Here is a 17,481-nt window from a genome sequence, read left to right on the forward strand (position 1 = left end):
CAAGATATCACATTATTTTACATACAATTACCCATTTATACAGTTGGGTTTTTACTGGAGCAATCTAGGTAAAGTACCTTGATCAAGGGTACAGCAGCAGTGTCCCCCACCTGGGATTGAACCCACGACCCTCCAGTCAAGAGTCCAGAGCCCCTAACCACTACTCCACACTGCTGCCCCGTGATCCGAGCTCTGGGAAAGATCCGTTTCAAATGCTTTCTTTTTTATTTTCTTTAATAAAAATAAAAAAATAATAATAAACTTGCCTGCTTTCGATTTTAATTATTGTATTGGTTTTGAAATGTTTCTAGAGATTCATCATTTAATTAATAATCATTTCAAGGAACTATATAAAAGTGTGCCAGTATTGTGCGTATGAGTGTGTGTGCTACACACACACACACACAGATCCATCCATACATCGCTGTTCACAGGCAGCGCTGCAGTGTGGCCCCTCTCCCCTCATAGCCGCTGGAGGGGAAGCCATGCAGATTGATGCTCTTAGACAAGCCGTGGAGCCGCTGATGCAGTGATCGTGCTCAGAGATGCAGCGAATGCAGCGGCGAGCCTTTTAAGAACTGAGACCTGATTCTGCAGAAGCAATGAAGCGTGCGTGCGAGTGCGTGCCCGTGTTTATATGTGTGTGTGCGTGAGGATCTTCCGTCCCTGATGGCAGAACATGAACACCCCCCCCCCCCCCCCCCGGTCTCGTGAGCTCTGATGTAATTGAAGTGAATGAGCACAGCAGGGGGTCCGACCCGAGGGGGGGGGGGGGGGGGGAGTTAATGCAAGCTAGCGAGAACGAGACACACAGAGAAGTAAACAGTACCGCCTATAGAGAACCGCGAGCGTGTGTGAGAGAGAGACAGAGACAGAAATTCAATTCAAACTGAATGCGTGTGTGTGTGAGGTGTGTTTCCTTCGATGCATTTACCACAGTGAACCCTGATGTGCCTTATTTATTAATATGATTGACCATTATTGTTAGTATTATGTGTTTATTTAGCAGACGCCTTTATCCAAGGCGACTTACAAAGACTAGGGTGTGTGAACTATGCATCAGCTGCAGAGTCACTTACAGCTACGTCTCACCCGAAAGACAGAGCACAAGGAGGTGAAGTGACTTGCTCAGGGTCACACAATGAACCCGGGACCTCCTGGTTACAAGCCCTTTTCTTTAACCACTGGGACCACACAGCCTCCATATGAGAAAGATATGTACAACATATCGAAACGTTGGGCAGCTGGCTCTTTGAGCTAATAGATTATTATTATTATTATTATTATTATTATTATTATTATTATTATTATTATTTATTTCTTAGCAGACGCCCTTATCCAGGGCGACTTACAATTGTTACAAGATATCACATTATTTTTACATATAATTACCCATTTATACAGTTGGGTTTTTACTGGAGCAATCTAGGTAAAGTACCTTGCTCAAGGGTACAGCAGCAGTGTCCCCCACCTGGGATTGAACCCACAACCCTCCGGTCAAGAGTCCAGAGCCCTGACCACTACTCCACACTGCTGCCCTAATAGATAGATAGATAGATAGATAGATAGATAGATAGATAGATAGATAGATAGATAGATAGATAGATAGATAGATATTTCAGGACAATTTGGGCAGAAGCTCTTTTTTGTATAAATATCTGCCAACTGGATACTTAGAGCTGTTTCGTGAAATTACCTCACCGTGGAGCGCCGTGCGTGGATACCTGCCGCCCCCTCCTGGCTAACTGTTCAATTCACCTGAAAAAAAAAACCAACACCCTCCCCCGTCACATGACCAGGGAACCTCGACCTCGCTTCCCACCCTCATCATGTGACAGGGGGCGGGCGGTTCCCGCGTCTTGAGAAACGCTTCGGCTGTAACCTCGTCGCTCGCAGTTCCGTTTCCGGCGGTGCGTTGAGCGGACGTTTGTTTTTGTGTTTTTATTAAAAGCTCTCGGAAGTTCGTCTTTCGGTACCGGACCAGCTGCGATTTCGGACCGCAAAGCAAGCCCGTTCGGGTCGGTACGAGGTAAGGAAAGGGACGGGGGCGTTAGTTTGTAGCCGAGGATAAGCGCCCTGGGGTCGGCGAGCGGTTTTGTGTGAACACGCTGCCCCGGGCCTCACCCGGGTCTGTCCCGCACCGTCAAGCGAGTCCTGTTTATTAATAACAGACAATTACAGAGAAACCCAGCAGAACACAACGCTTTATATAAAACACTGCTTTCTGTTATTTTGTTATGACGATGTCTTTGGAAATCTAAACTGAACACGTTCGGAAAGTGACTCGTTACAAAATACATTTTCTCTTTGATTTAATAATAAACAAATACATAAATAAATAAAATCGCAACACAAGCAAGCTGTGTTTTTATTCTGCCGGCTGATAACAACATCATTCATAATTACGAGTAAACGTCGTAACCTGTGTGGATGGGAGCAGAGACGTTAAATATCAGGTTAAACGCAGATGTTTATTCTCTGCTTCGCTCCTCTCCTTTTAGTCGAGTTATTTACCGCCTGATTACGTGGGCAGTGATTTATTATTATTATTATTATTATTATTATTATTATTATTATTATGTTGTTGTTGTTTTTAAATAACAATGAAGGTGTTTAAAAGTTATCTGCTTTTTTTCACTATTTTGACTCTGAGCTATATATAAAATGCAGGGACGGGAATCAGACTCCCGCTGCACAGCAGTGTGATCCAGTCCTGGTTTCACTGGGAGTTTAATAATCAGACACACCTGAGCTTGTTACCTAGACACACTGGGGCTGATCAAGCTGGTAGCAGTGAAACCTGGACTGGGTGACACTGCTGTGCGATAGGAGTCTGATTCCCAGTCCTGAACCGTAGCAGTTAAGTGTGAATAACAGTGTCTGTATGGACTGTGTGCATCTGTGTTGACTGTGTCTGTATTGATGACTGTCTGTGCTGACTGTGTCTGTGTTGATGACAGTGTCTGTGCTGCTCCCCTTCCCCCTGCAGCGATGTCTCTCTCTCGTGTGTGTCTGTGCTGCTCCCCTTCCCCCTGCAGCGATGTCTCTCTCATGTGTGTCTGTGCTGATGGTGTCTGTGCTGCTCCCCTTCCCCCTGCAGCGATGTCTCTCTCTCGTGTGTGTCTGTGCTGCTCCCCTTCCCCCTGCAGCGATGTCTCTCTCTCGTGTGTGTCTGTGCTGCTCCCCTTCCCCCTGCAGCGATGTCTCTCTCTCGTGTGTGTCTGTGCTGCTCCCCTTCCCCCTGCAGCGATGTCTCTCTCTCGTGTGTGTCTGTGCTGCTCCCCTTCCCCCTGCAGCGATGTCTCTCTCTCGTGTGTGTCTGTGCTGCTCCCCTTCCCCCTGCAGCGATGTCTCTCTCTCGTGTGTGTCTGTGCTGCTCCCCTTCCCCCTGCAGCGATGTCTCTCTCTCGTGTGTGTCTGTGCTGCTCCCCTTCCCCCTGCAGCGATGTCTCTCTCTCGTGTGTGTCTGTGCTAACGGTGTCTGTGCTGCTCCCCTTCCCCCTGCAGCGATGTCTCTCTCTCGTGTGTGTCTGTGCTGCTCCCCTTCCCCCTGCAGCGATGTCTCTCTCTCGTGTGTGTCTGTGCTGACGGTGTCTGTGCTGCTCCCCTTCCCCCTGCAGCGATGTCTCTCTCTCGTGTGTGTCTGTGCTGACGGTGTCTGTGCTGCTCCCCTTCCCCCTGCAGCGATGTCTCTCTCAAAGAGGGAGCTGGACGAGCTCAAGCCCTGGGTTGAGAAGACGGTGAAGCGAGTCCTCGGCTTCTCTGAGCCCACCGTGGTCACGGCCGCCCTGCACTGCGTGGGCAAGGGGCTGGACAAGCGCAAGACCAGCGGTGAGTGACCGCCGCAGCGAGCACCAGCCACAGATTTAAACAAACACAAACCATGACAGTGTCCACCCAGCGGGCTTTTTCAACCTGAAAAAAGAAACAAGGACCAGGGGTCACACATGGAGATTAGATAAAGGGGCATTCAGAACAGAAAATAGGAGGCACTTTTTTACACAGAGAATTGTGAGGGTCTGGAACCAACTCCCCAGTAATGTTGTTGAAGCTGACACCCTGGGATCCTTCAAGAAGCTGCTTGATGAGATTCTGGGATCAATAAGCTACTAACAACCAAACGAGCCAGATGGGCTGAATGGAGCCTCCTCTCGGTTGGAAACTTTCTTATGTTCTTATGAGTAAAAACAGAAAGCGAAGTGTTTTCAATCTGCTTTCTCCCCCCTCGCTCCCCGTAGACCAGCTGAAGCCGTTCCTGGACGAGTCCACCTCCAGGTTTGTGGACAAGCTGTTTGAGGCGGTGGAGGAGGGGAGGAGCTCCCGTCACTCCAAGTCCAGCAGCGAGAAACACCGCAAGAGAGACCTGAAGGTACCGGGCCGGGTCGGGGTTCACTTCCAAAACGTGCGGCTCTGTGTTGAATTGCAGTGGAACTGCAGCTGTGTGATTCTGTGTTGAATTGCAGTGGAACTGTAGCTGTGTGATTCTGTGTTGAATTGCAGTGGAACTGTAGCTGTGTGATTCTGTGTCGAATTGCAGTGGAACTGTAGCGGTGTGATTCTGTGTTGAATTGCAGTGGAACTGTAGCGGGGTGATTCTGTGTTGAATTGCAGTGGAACTGTAGCTGTGTGATTCTGTGTCGAATTGCAGTGGAACTGTAGCTGTGTGATTCTGTGTTGAATTGCAGTGGAACTGTAGCGGTGTGATTCTGTGTTGAATTGCAGTGGAACTGTAGCTGTGTGATTCTGTGTTGAATTGCAGTGGAACTGTAGCGGTGTGATTCTGTGTCGAATTGCAGTGGAACTGTAGCTGTGTGATTCTGTGTTGAATTGCAGTGGAACTGTAGCGGTGTGATTCTGTGTCGAATTGCAGTGGAACTGTAGCGGGGTGATTCTATATTGAATTGCGGTTGCAGTGTAGTTGTGGTTTGTAATTATATACACCAGATATTATTATTATTATTATTATTATTATTATTATTATTATTATTATTATTATTATTATTAATAATGATCGATCGATTTTTGTGGATTAATTGCACGCCTTTTCCAAGCTTAATCAATCGCATTGCCAGGTTTTGTGTTTCACGAGGAGCCACTGTTATCGTATTTGACCACTTTTGACGCCCCCTTCCCCCCCCATTTTATTTTAATAAATAAAGTTCTCCTGGCGTGCTTCTGTGTTTGTACCTGTGATTACAGCTCTAGTTTATATTAGCATGGAAGGAGCATTGCTGTGCAGTAGAGTCTCTTAACTCCATCCCTGCAGAAGTGATATTAGAGGCTTGAAGATTTGAGACCTCAGTTATACACGTTTTTATAATTACCATTCCCTGGAATAAAACGCAGTGCAGCCAGCCAGCCAGCACACATGAAACGCACCCCTGTTTGTAATTGAAATCACGGGGTGTGTTTGTCTGGTAACAGCGTTGTCTCTCCCCTGTTTCTCCAGGAGGTGTTTGGGGATGACCCTGAGATTACCCGTGAGGCCGTGGGGGGCGGGGGCGGGGGCGGGGGCGGGGGCGGTCCGGTGAAGAAGAAGAGGGTGCCCCGCTTCGAGGAGGTGGAGGAGCCCGAGGTCCTGCCAGCGCCCCCCACGGAGAGCCCGGGCATGCTCACCAAAATGCAGGTACGTCCCGCTGCAGGGAGAGTTACCTGTTACCTTGAGTCTCGGGGTTAGAAACTCACACACCAGCCCTGCACCCAGTCCTGGGGTTCAGAGCTCCCCTCAATGAAGTCTAGTATTATTATTATTATTAATATTGAAATGATCAGGAGCCAGGAGTTTGAGCAGGGTTAGAAACTCACACTAGCCCTGCTGCTGCTGCTGCTGCTGCACCCAGTCCTGGGGCTCAGAGCTCCCCTCAATGAAGTCTAGTATTATTATTATTATTAATATTATTGAAATGATCAGGAACCAGGAGTTTGAGCAGGGTTAGAAACTCACACTAGCCCTGCTGCTGCTGCTGCTGCTGCACCCAGTCCTGGGGTTCAGAGCTCCCCTCAATGAAGTCTAGTATTATTATTATTATTAATATTATTGAAATGATCAGGAGCCAGGAGTTTGAGCAGGGTTAGAAACTCACACTCGCCCTGCTGCTGCTGCTGCTGCTGCACCCAGTCCTGGGGCTCAGAGCTCCCCTCAATGAAGTCTAGTATTATTATTATTATTAATATTATTGAAATGATCAGGAACCAGGAGTTTGAGCAGGGTTAGAAACTCACACTCGCCCTGCTGCTGCTGCTGCTGCTGCACCCAGTCCTGGGGTTCAGAGCTCCCCTCAATGAAGTCTAGTATTATTATTATTATTAATATTATTGAAATGATCAGGAGCCAGGAGTTTGAGCAGGGTTAGAAACTCACACTCGCCCTGCTGCTGCTGCTGCTGCTGCACCCAGTCCTGGGGCTCAGAGCTCCCCTCAATGAAGTCTAGTATTATTATTATTATTATTAATATTATTGAAATGATCAGGAACCAGGAGTTTGAGCAGGGTTAGAAACTCACACTCGCCCTGCTGCTGCTGCTGCTGCTGCACCCAGTCCTGGGGTTCAGAGCTCCCCTCAATGAAGTCTAGTATTATTAATATTGAAATGATCAGGAGCCAGGAGTTTGAGCAGGGTTACAAACTCACACTAGCCCTGCTGCTGCTGCTGCTGCTGCTGCACCCAGTCCTGGGCTTCAGAGCTCCCCTCAATGAAGTCTGTTGTTGTTATTCATATTGCACTGATGGTTTCTCTCGGGTCTCTCTTCAGATCAAGCAGATGATGGAAGCCGCCACGCGACAGATCGAGGAACGCAAGAAGCAGCTGAGCTTCGTGGCTCCCGTCCCAGCGGCTCCGGTGAGGAGAATCTCAAGCACACGCAGAGCGTGCGTGTGTGCGTAACAACAGAACACTAACCTGAATAATTCATACAAGAAAAAAAATCATCCCGGCGATTCACACTACAAGGCCTTACGTCCTGATATCGTTGATTTGTTTTTTTTTGTATCAGTTATTCACATTGTGAACCTGAGTGACATTTTACTGTGATTTTGGTCAAAGTACAACATCAATACAAAAGTATTTAGGATGCTTCAGACATTCGTCAGCTAAAATGCCTAACTTTGTGTCTCTCTCTCTTCTCTCTCCTCTTCCTCTGTTTCTCTCTCTGTCTCTCTCTCCCTCCTCCCTCTGTTTCTGTCTCCCTCCCTCTCTCTCTCTCTCTCTCTCTCTCTCTCTCTCTCTCTCTCTCTGTGCAGAGGGTCTCTGCTGTTCAGCCGGAGGCCCCCACTAGGGGGCAGTCCATCGCTCCCTCTCAGGCCGCCACCTTCATGAACGACGCCATCGAGAAGGCCAAGAAGGCGGCAGAGCTGCAGGCGCGCATCCAATCACAGCTCGCCATGAAGCCGGGCATTCTGGGAAGCCTGGCCACCGGCACCACCAACCTGGTGGCACTGGCCAACCTCCATGCCATGGGCATCGCGCTGCCGTGAGTACAGAGACACACACACGCGCACACGCACACACTCAGACACACAAGCACACCACTGATGCTGTTTGAGGACTCTTCATCCATACAGTGCAATTACAGTTCGGCAAAAATGTTTTGTTCTTAATTGTTTTAAATATTACACAGAATGTGTGCGTGTGTGTAATTTGATATATACCCATGCATTTATTGGTACCATTATTTCATTTTTTTTTTTTTTTTGGCAAGACTGTCTGCAATGCACAGGTACAGAAGAAGATGATGAGGATAAGTGATAAAAAATATAAAAACAATCTCTCTCCCCCTCTCCCTCCCTCCCTCCCTCCCTCCCCTCTCCCCCCTGTGTCTCTCTCCCCCCTCTCCCTCCCTCCCTCCCTCCCTCTATCTCTCCCCCTCCCTCCCTCTCCCTCTCCCTCTCTCCCCTCTCCCTCTCTTCCTTCCCCCTTCTCCCTCTCTTCCCCCTCCCTCCCTCCCCTTCTCCCTCTCTTCCCCCCTCCCTCTCTCCTTCCCTCTCTCCCTCCCCCCCCGGCCCCTCAGGAGGGTGGAGTCCCGGGACGTGACGAAGCCCTCTCCCCTCATCCTGGATGAGCTGGGGCGCACGGTGGATGCCAGTGGGAAGGAGATTGAGCTCACGCACCGCATGCCCACTCTGAAGGCCAACATCCGCGCCGTGAAGCGGGAGCAGTTCAAGCTGCAGCTGCGGGAGCGCCCCTCGGAGGAGCTGGAGTCCACCGCCTACTTCGACCCACGCGTGCCAGCCCTCCCCGCGCAGAGAGCCCGCCGCGGGTTCAAGTTCAACGAGAAGGGGCGCTTCGAGAAGATCGCGCAGCGCATCCGCACCAAGGTGAGGGAGGGGGGGGCGACCAGTTTAGGGGTTCTGAACTTTATTACAGGATATCGATTTAAAGAAACGTTGCCAAAACTGGTTCTATCAGGAGCCGTCCTTCGGATGAGACAAACGAGCTCCTGTTGGAAGAGACTCTGCAGCAGCCACTGACTCCCTGTGTGTGTGTGCGTGCGTGTGTGTGTGACCCTGAGCAAGTCACTTCACCTCCTTGTGCTCCGTCCTTCGGATGAGACGTGAAACAAACGAGCTCCTATTGGAAGTGACTGCAGCAGCAGCAGTTGTTCAAATCCCAGCTCAACCTCCTGGTATCGAGCCCCCTTTCTCTAGCCGCTGGACCGCCAAGCCTCCTTATTATTTCTTGCCCCCCCCCTCCCCTCCCCAGGCCCAGCTGGAGAAGCTGCAGACGGAGATCGCTCAGGCTGCCAAGAAGACTGGGATCCAGGCCTCCACCAGGCTGGCTCTCATCACCCCCAAGAAGGAGCTGACGGAGGGGGAGGTGCCGGAGCTGGAGTGGTGGGACTCGTACATCTTCCCAGCCGGCATGGAGCCGTGAGTGCTCTGGAGATATCCCTGTCTGTCTGACTCTCTCTCACTCTCTGTCTCTCGCTCTCTCTCTCGCTCTCTCTCTCTCGCTCTCTCTCCCCTCTCTCTCCCCTCTCTCTCTCTCTCTCTCTCTCGCTCTCTCCCCTCTCTCTCCGCTCTCTCTCTCTCTCTCTCTCTCCCCCCCTCTCTCTCTCTCTCTCTCTCTCTCTCTCCCTCTCTCTCTCTCCCGTCTCTCTCCGCTCTCTCTCTCTCTCTCTCTCTCTATCTGACTCTCTCACTGGTAGTAGAAATTATTTTCTTCACCTTGCAAGTCCTCGCTCTTTATCTGTGTCTGTAGCTGTCTGTCTGTCTATTATAGAGATAGATTTTAAACAAACAGGATCTCTCTCCAACACAAAATGAACTCTCTTACCCTCTCTTAGTATTGCAGTCCAGGGATGGGAATAAGACTCCCGTTGCACAGCAGTTTGATCCTTTCCTGGTTTTCACTATCAGTTCTCAGTAATCAGAGCTTATTTCCTAGACACACTGGGGCTAATCCAGCTGGTATTAAATAAAACCTGGACTGTGCAACAGGAGTCTTACGTCCCATCTCTGCTCTGAGTGACAGAGAAGTTAACGAGCAGATTTGGTCACTGGGGTACCCCTAGTTTTCTAACTAATCCGCAGTTTCTTTCTCTGACCCCCAGAAAACTTGAGAACCTGTCTAATGAAAACGAACTCTTTGGAATAACCAACCTGGTGGAGCATCCAGCGCAGATGAGCCCTCCAGGTAAGCAGGGCTGCACACCTGTCCTCACCTGTGTGTGGAGCTGGAGGTGTGATACTCACAGTGGAAACATTGTGAAACAGAGAGGTGTGGGGAAGCATTGTAAAGCACAGAGAGGTCTGGTAAAGCATAGGGAAGCATTGTAAAGCACAGAGAGGTCTGGTAAAGCATAGGGAAGCATTGTAAAGCACAGAGAGGTCTGGCAAAGCATAGGGGAGCATTGTAAAGCACAGAGAGGTCTGGTAAAGCATAGGGAAGCATTGTAAAGCACAGAGAGGTCTGGTAAAGCATAGGGAAGCATTGTAAAGCACAGAGAGGTCTGGTAAAGCATAGGGAAGCATTGTAAAGCACAGAGAGGTCTGGTAAAGCATAGGGAAGCATTGTAAAGCACAGAGAGGTCTGGTAAAGCATAGGGAAGCATTGTAAAGCACAGAGAGGTATGGTAAAGCATAGGGAAGCATTGTAAAGCACAGAGAGGTCTGGTAAAGCATATTTATAAACATGATCCATGCGGGGGGGTGGAAAGCATGGGAAGTGGGGGGGTGGGAATGCAGAAATGCTGCCCTTCTCTAAGCCCCCCCCCCCCCCCCCCCCCCGCAGTGAACTCGGACGCGCCGGTGACGCTGGGCGTCTTCCTCACCAAGAAGGAGCAGAAGAAGCTGAGGAGGCAGACGAGGCGCGAGGGGCAGAAGGAGCTGCAGGAGAAAGTGAGGCTGGGACTGATGCCCCCCCCGGAGCCCAAAGGTACCCCCCACCCCATCCACAAAGACTGTCCGTCTGCACCCCGCACTTTACCTAGATTGCTCCAGTTAAAACCCAACTGTATAAATGGGGAATTGTATGTAAAAATAATGTGCTATCTGTATAATGTGAAATAATGTATAATGTGATATCTTGTAACAATTGTAAGTCGCCCTGGATAAGGGCGTCTGCTAAGAAATAAATAGTAATAATAATACATTGAGATAGATAGATAGATAGATAGATAGATCGATAGCAACACCTCATTTTGTAAATGTGTCCGAGACTCATCAAACACTTACCAGTGCAAAAGAGCCATCCTTTAAAACAAGCTCTGAATACTGAACCGGCTCCCTCTATTGCGTATTGAAACAGAGTGTGTAGGGCAGACAGGCGGGTTCAACGCAATCCCACCATCGCATCCTTCTCTTGTGAATTGACTTTGACCCCCGTCCTGCCCCCCCCCCCTCTCCCGCAGTGCGGATCTCCAATCTGATGCGAGTGCTGGGAACAGAGGCTGTCCAGGACCCCACTAAAGTGGAGGCGCACGTCCGAGCACAGATGGCAAAGAGGCAGAAGTGAGTGCTCTAGCGTGTGTGTGTTTATTTAGTGTTTCATTTATTTGTGAAGTGTAAGAATAATGGCAATCCAGCATAGGATGATTGAAGGATGTTTATAGCTGATTTTATAGAGAAGACAGCTACAGTATATGATAGAGAGATAGAGAGATAGATTGATCGATCGATCAGGGGTGTGAATCAGACTCCCGCTGCACAGCAGTGTGATCCAGTCCTGGTTTCACTAGGAGTTTAATAATAAGACACACCTGAGCTTGTTACCTAGACACACTGGGGCTGATCAAGCTGGTAGCAGTGAAACCTGGACTGGGTGACACTGCTGTGCAACAGGAGTCTGATTCCCATCCCTGGTTTGAAGTATTCAAACTGACAAACTCATGTTCTTCCCAGCTCTAAGGTGTAATACTTGTATTTATTTTTTCGTCGCACTCCCCGCCCCTCAGAGCTCACGAAGAGGCGAATGCAGCTCGCAAACTGACGACAGAGCAACGGAAAGAGAAGAAAGCGAAGAAACTGAAGGAGGACCTGAGCCACGGGGTGCACATAGCAGTGTACAGGTGAGCAGCCTGACCGACTGGAGCAGCAGCTCCCTCTGCTTCAGAGAGGACCTGAGCCACGGGGTGCACATAGCAGTGTACAGGTGAGCAGCCTGACAGACTGGAGCAGCAGCTCCCTCTGCTTCAGAGAGGACCTGAGCCACGGGGTGCACATAGCAGTGTACAGGTGAGCAGCCTGACCGACTGGAGCAGCAGCTCCCTCTGCTTCAGAGAGGCCAGTGAACCCTGCTGAGCAATGTGCCCCTGTTAACATATTGAATTCCACCCCCTCTATATAGAATGAACTCCCTCAGCTTCATAGAGTCCAATGAAAGCTGCTGAATAATGTTCCCTTGTTAACATATTGAATTCCACCCCCTCTATATAGAATGAACTCCCTCAGCTTCATAGAGTCCAATGAAAGCTGCTGAATAATGTTCCCTTGTTAACATATTGAATTGCACCCCCTCTATATAGAATGAACTCCCTCAGCTTCAGAGTCCAATGAAAGCTGCTGAATAATGTTCCCTTGTTAACATATTGAATTCCACCCCCTCTATATAGAATGAACTCCCTCAGCTTCATAGAGTCCAATGAAAGCTGCTGAATAATGTTCCCTTGTTAACATATTGAATTCCACCCCCTCTATATAGAATGAACTCCCTCAGCTTCATAGAGTCCAATGAAAGCTGCTGAATAATGTTCCCTTGTTAACATATTGAATTGCACCCCCTCTATATAGAATGAACTCCCTCAGCTTCAGAGTCCAATGAAAGCTGCTGAATAATGTTCCCTTGTTAACATATTGAATTCCACCCCCTCTATATAGAATGAACTCCCTCAGCTTCATAGAGTCCAATGAAAGCTGCTGAATAATGTTCCCTTGTTAACATACTGAATTCCACCCCCTCTATATAGAATGAACTCCCTCAGCTTCATAGAGTCCAGTGAAAGCTGCTGAATAATGTTCCCTTGTTAACATATTGAATTCCACCCCCTCTATATAGAATGAACTCCCTCAGCTTCATAGAGTCCAATGAAAGCTGCTGAATAATGTTCCCTTGTTAACATATTGAATTCCACCCCCTCTATATAGAATGAACTCCCTCAGCTTCATAGAGTCCAGTGAAAGCTGCTGAATAATGTTCCCTTGTTAACATATTGAATTCCACCCCCTCTATATAGAATGAACTCCCTCAGCTTCATAGAGTCCAATGAAAGCTGCTGAATAATGTTCCCTTGTTAACATATTGAATTCCACCCCCTCTATATAGAATGAACTCCCTCAGCTTCATAGAGTCCAGTGAAAGCTGCTGAATAATGTTCCCTTGTTAACATATTGAATTCCACCCCCTCTATATAGAATGAACTCCCTCAGCTTCATAGAGTCCAATGAAAGCTGCTGAATAATGTTCCCTTGTTAACATATTGAATTCCACCCCCTCTATATAGAATGAACTCCCTCAGCTTCATAGAGTCCAATGAAAGCTGCTGAATAATGTTCCCTTGTTAACATATTGAATTCCACACCCTCTATATAGAATGAACTCCCTCAGCTTCATAGAGTCCAATGAAAGCTGCTGAATAATGTTCCCTTGTTAACATATTGAATTCCACCCCCTCTATATAGAATGAACTCCCTCAGCTTCATAGAGTCCAATGAAAGCTGCTGAATAATGTTCCCTTGTTAACATATTGAATTCCACCCCCTCTATATAGAATGAACTCCCTCAGCTTCATAGAGTCCAATGAAAGCTGCTGAATAATGTTCCCTTGTTAACGTATTGAATTACACACCCAGCGCTTTGTATAGTTTTCCACCTATATACTTAACGAAAAATCAGCCGCAGTGTGTCTAGGCAACAAGCGCAGGTGTGTCTGATTATTAAACTCACAGTGAAACCAGGACTGGATCACACTGCTGTGCAGCGGGAGTCTGATTCCCATCCCTGATCTGTCTAAATATCTAAATATTTTGCAGAATCAGAAACTTAAGCGATCCTGCTAAGAAGTTTAAGGTGGAAGCCAATGCTGGGCAGCTGTACCTGACCGGCACCGTGGTTCTGCGCAGGGATGTGAACGTCGTCGTGGTCGAGGGAGGTAAGAAACTCCTCGTCCTGTACCAGGCTAGCAAACACAGGGGGACAAACTCACACCGCTGAACCCCAGGACTGGAGCAGCAGCAGCAGCAGCAGCAGCAGGGCTAGTGTGAGTTTGTAACCCTGCTCAAACTCCTGGCTCCTGATCATTTCAATATTAATAATAATAATAATACTAGACTTCATTGAGGGGAGCTCTGAACCCCAGGACTGGGTGAAGCAGCAGCAGGGCTAGTGTGAGTTTGTAACCCTGCTCAAACTCCTGGCTCCTGATCATTTCAATATTAATAATAATAATAATACTAGACTTCATTGAGGGGAGCTCTGAACTCCAGGACTGGGTGCAGCAGCAGCAGCAGCAGTAGGGCGAGTGTGAGTTTCTAACCTTGCTCAAACTCCTGGCTCCTGATCATTTCAATATTTATAATACTAGACTTCATTGAGGGGAGCTCTGAACCCCAGGACTGGGTGAAGCAGCAGCAGGGCTAGTGTGAGTTTCTAACCCTGCTCAAACTCCTGGCTCCTGATCATTTCAATATTAATAATAATAATAATACTAGACTTCATTGAGGGGAGCTCTGAACTCCAGGACTGGGTGCAGCAGCAGCAGCAGCAGCAGCAGGGCGAGTGTGAGTTTCTAACCCTGCTCAAACTCCTGGATCCTGATCATTTCAATATTAATAATACTAGACTTCATTGAGGGGAGCTCTGAACCCCAGGACTGGGTGCAGCAGCAGCAGCAGGGCTAGTGTGAGTTTGTAACCCTGCTCAAACTCCTGGCTCCTGATCATTTCAATATTTATAATACTAGACTTCATTGAGGGGAGCTCTGAACCCCAGGACTGGGTGCAGCAGCAGCAGCAGCAGGGCTAGTGTGAGTTTGTAACCCTGCTCAAACTCCTGGCTCCTGATCACTTCAATATTTATAATACTAGACTTCATTGAGGGGAGCTCTGAACCCCAGGACTGGGTGCAGCAGCAGCAGCAGGGCGAGTGTGAGTTTGTAACCCTGCTCAAACTCCTGGCTCCTGATCATTTCAATATTTATAATACTAGACTTCATTGAGGGGAGCTCTGAACCCCAGGACTGGGTGCAGCAGCAGCAGCAGGGCTAGTGTGAGTTTGTAACCCTGCTCAAACTCCTGGCTCCTGATCATTTCAATATTTATAATACTAGACTTCATTGAGGGGAGCTCTGAACCCCAGGACTGGGTGCAGCAGCAGCAGCAGGGCTAGTGTGAGTTTCTAACCCTGCTCAAACTCCTGGCTCCTGATCATTTCAATATTTATAATACTAGACTTCATTGAGGGGAGCTCTGAACCCCAGGACTGGGTGCAGCAGCAGCAGGGCTAGTGTGAGTTTCTAACCCTGCTCAAACTCCTGGCTCCTGATCACTTCAATATTTATAATAATAGACTTCATTGAGGGGAGCTCTGAACCCCAGGACTGGGTGCAGCAGCAGCAGCAGCAGCAGGGCTAGTGTGAGTTTCTAACCCTGCTCAAACTCCTGGATCCTGATCATTTCAATATTAATAATAATAGACTTCATTGAGGGGAGCTCTGAACCCCAGGACTGGGCGCAGCAGCAGCAGCAGCAGCAGCAGGGCAAGTGTGAGTCTCTCACCCTGCTCTAATGTCACAGTAAGAGGGTGTGTACTGAATGCCTCTCCCTTGCCTGTGTGTTTGTCTTCCTCGAGGTCCCAAAGCACAGAAGAAGTTTAAGCGGTTGATGCTTCACAGGATTAAATGGGACGAACAGAGAAACTCCAAGCGTGGCGGTAAGAATTCTGAATTCTCTCTCGACTTCATCTGTCCCTTTACTGTACGCACACACGCACACGCACACACACGCGCACACGCACACACACACACACACACACACACACACACAGTTCTACCAGGGCTGGGAATCAGACTCCTATTGCACAGCAGTGTCACCCAGTCCAGGTTTCATTGCTACCAGCTTGATCAGCCCCAGTGTGTCTAGCTAACAAGCTCAGGTGTGTCTGATTTATTTAACTCACAGTGAAACCAGGACTGGATCACACTGCTGGAGCGGGAGTCTGATTCCCGTCCCTGGTTATACAGTGCAAACGACCTTCCTAACTTCTTAACTTAGACCCGAACCCTTTACCTCCTCCTGACTCTGAAGCTTGGGGGTCCAGCGGTTAGAGAAAAGGGGTCTTTATACCAGGAGGTTCAAATCCCGGCTCAGCCACTGACTCCCTGTGTGTGTGTGAGACCCTGAGCAAGTCACTTCACCTCCTTGTGCTCCGTCCTTCGGACGAGACGTAAAACAAACGAGCTCCTATTGGAAGTGACTCTGCAGCAGCAGCAGTTGTTGATGACGCAGAGTTCACCCCCTCTAGTCTCTAAGTGGCTTCCTTACTAATAATAATAGTAACTCTGCCGTTTCTGTGACAGACCCTGACGGTTCGGACGATGAAGCTGCCAAGAAGACTAACAAGTGCTGCCTCGTGTGGGAGGTAAGTTCCCCACCCCCACCCCGCTCTCCTGATCCCTGATTTTATAGAATCCTCTCTCTGCTGCACACAGGGGAGCGAGCCTGCAAAACCATCGCCAGCGATACCGGCGCTGCGAGAAACCAGAGTTCAATTTGTTCACAGGAGAGGGTCACCGTCATTCCAGCTTGTATTAAACACCAGCTGGGTTATGTGTGTGTGTGTGTGTAAGTAACAAGCTCAGGTGTGTCTTATTATTAAACTCCTAGTGAAACCAGGAATCTCTGCAGCTCTGCACAGAAGTCAGGAGCTGACAGTCAGGGCGAGGGTCTCTGGTGTGGATCGGGGCTGATTAACCGTTCAGAGTGAATTAAGAAACAGCTGCTTGGGTTTGTGATGATTTCATGCTGCTTTTCTGACACTCTGTGGAGATCAGCGATCCACACAAACCCAAGCAGCTGTTTCTTACTTCACTCTGAACGGTGAATCAGCCCCCCGATCCACACCAGAGACCCTCACCCTGATTTCTGCGGAGAGCTCGGTTTGAAATGCGTCTTCGCTTCCTGTTTTGTTGTTAAGTTTTGTCTGTTTGTATTCCAGGGCACCGCGAAGGACAGAAGCTTCGGGGATATTAAATTCAAACAGTGCCCGACTGAGAACATGGCCCGGGAACATTTCAAAAAGCACGGCACTGAACACTACTGGGACCTGGCGCTGAGCGAGTCGGTCCTGGAGTCCACAGAGGACTGAGGAGGGAGCAGGGCAGACAGACAGAGGCTCGGACAGCTCGGAAAACCAGGGCAGGAAAAATAAACACAACCCAAAAACTCTGCAAATGGAAAAGTGTTCACATCGTGTTTGTTTTTTTTTTTTTTTTTTTTTTCCCCTCAGTCATAAAGTTCTAGGTTCTTCGGTTCACTCGCTGCAGGATGTTCATATTCCCGGTCATGAGAATTTTTTTTTTTTAATTTTTTATTTTAACTACCCGTTTGAGATATTAGTAAAAATGCACGATGCAGAGCAATTAAAAACAAAACAAAAACTATCTTCATTTAAAGGAATCTTCTTGTTTTTGGTTTTAATATCGTTATCTGACAACTAAACAAAATCTGTTCTTTACATGTATTGTTTTTTTTTAAAGAAACACACACACACACACTTTAAAACATGATTTTAAACTGGTCCAGGTATATGTATTATATTCAAGATGCTGTGTAAAAGGAATTCTATAATTAAAGCAATATTACTGCCACAGATCACTAAAGCAATGCAACAATAAAACAGAAACCTTTTCAATGAGAAATATGTCCAAAATTATTATTATTTTGCCATTTTCAGTATTTTGTGCATTGAAAGGGTTAAATAACTCCGCCCCGGGAGTGTGGGGGTGGATGAGGGGGAGGGGGAGAGGAGAGAGAGTATTCTGCAGTTCTTTT

At 48.2% G+C, this 17,481-nt stretch overlaps 1 protein-coding gene across 1 annotated transcript; it reads left to right on the top strand.

The window, feature by feature from the left end:
• The first annotated feature begins 1,868 nt into the window (after positions 1-1,868).
• LOC117965066 (U4/U6 small nuclear ribonucleoprotein Prp3-like) lies at positions 1,869-17,087 on the top strand. Its single transcript, XM_059007513.1, has 16 exons — positions 1,869-2,029; positions 3,685-3,831; positions 4,239-4,369; positions 5,450-5,626; positions 6,752-6,838; positions 7,240-7,469; positions 8,007-8,313; positions 8,699-8,865; positions 9,549-9,631; positions 10,229-10,372; positions 10,848-10,947; positions 11,391-11,504; positions 13,465-13,583; positions 15,281-15,361; positions 16,008-16,069; positions 16,646-17,087. The coding sequence occupies exons 2-16, from the start codon at positions 3,687-3,689 to the stop codon at positions 16,793-16,795; spliced, it is 2,097 nt and encodes a 698-aa protein (XP_058863496.1). The 5' UTR covers positions 1,869-2,029; positions 3,685-3,686; the 3' UTR covers positions 16,796-17,087.
• Positions 17,088-17,481: the final 394 nt, after the last annotated feature.

This window comes from Acipenser ruthenus, chromosome 35 (genome assembly GCF_902713425.1).
Source record: "Acipenser ruthenus chromosome 35, fAciRut3.2 maternal haplotype, whole genome shotgun sequence".
Classification (NCBI taxonomy): Eukaryota; Metazoa; Chordata; class Actinopteri; order Acipenseriformes; family Acipenseridae; genus Acipenser; species Acipenser ruthenus.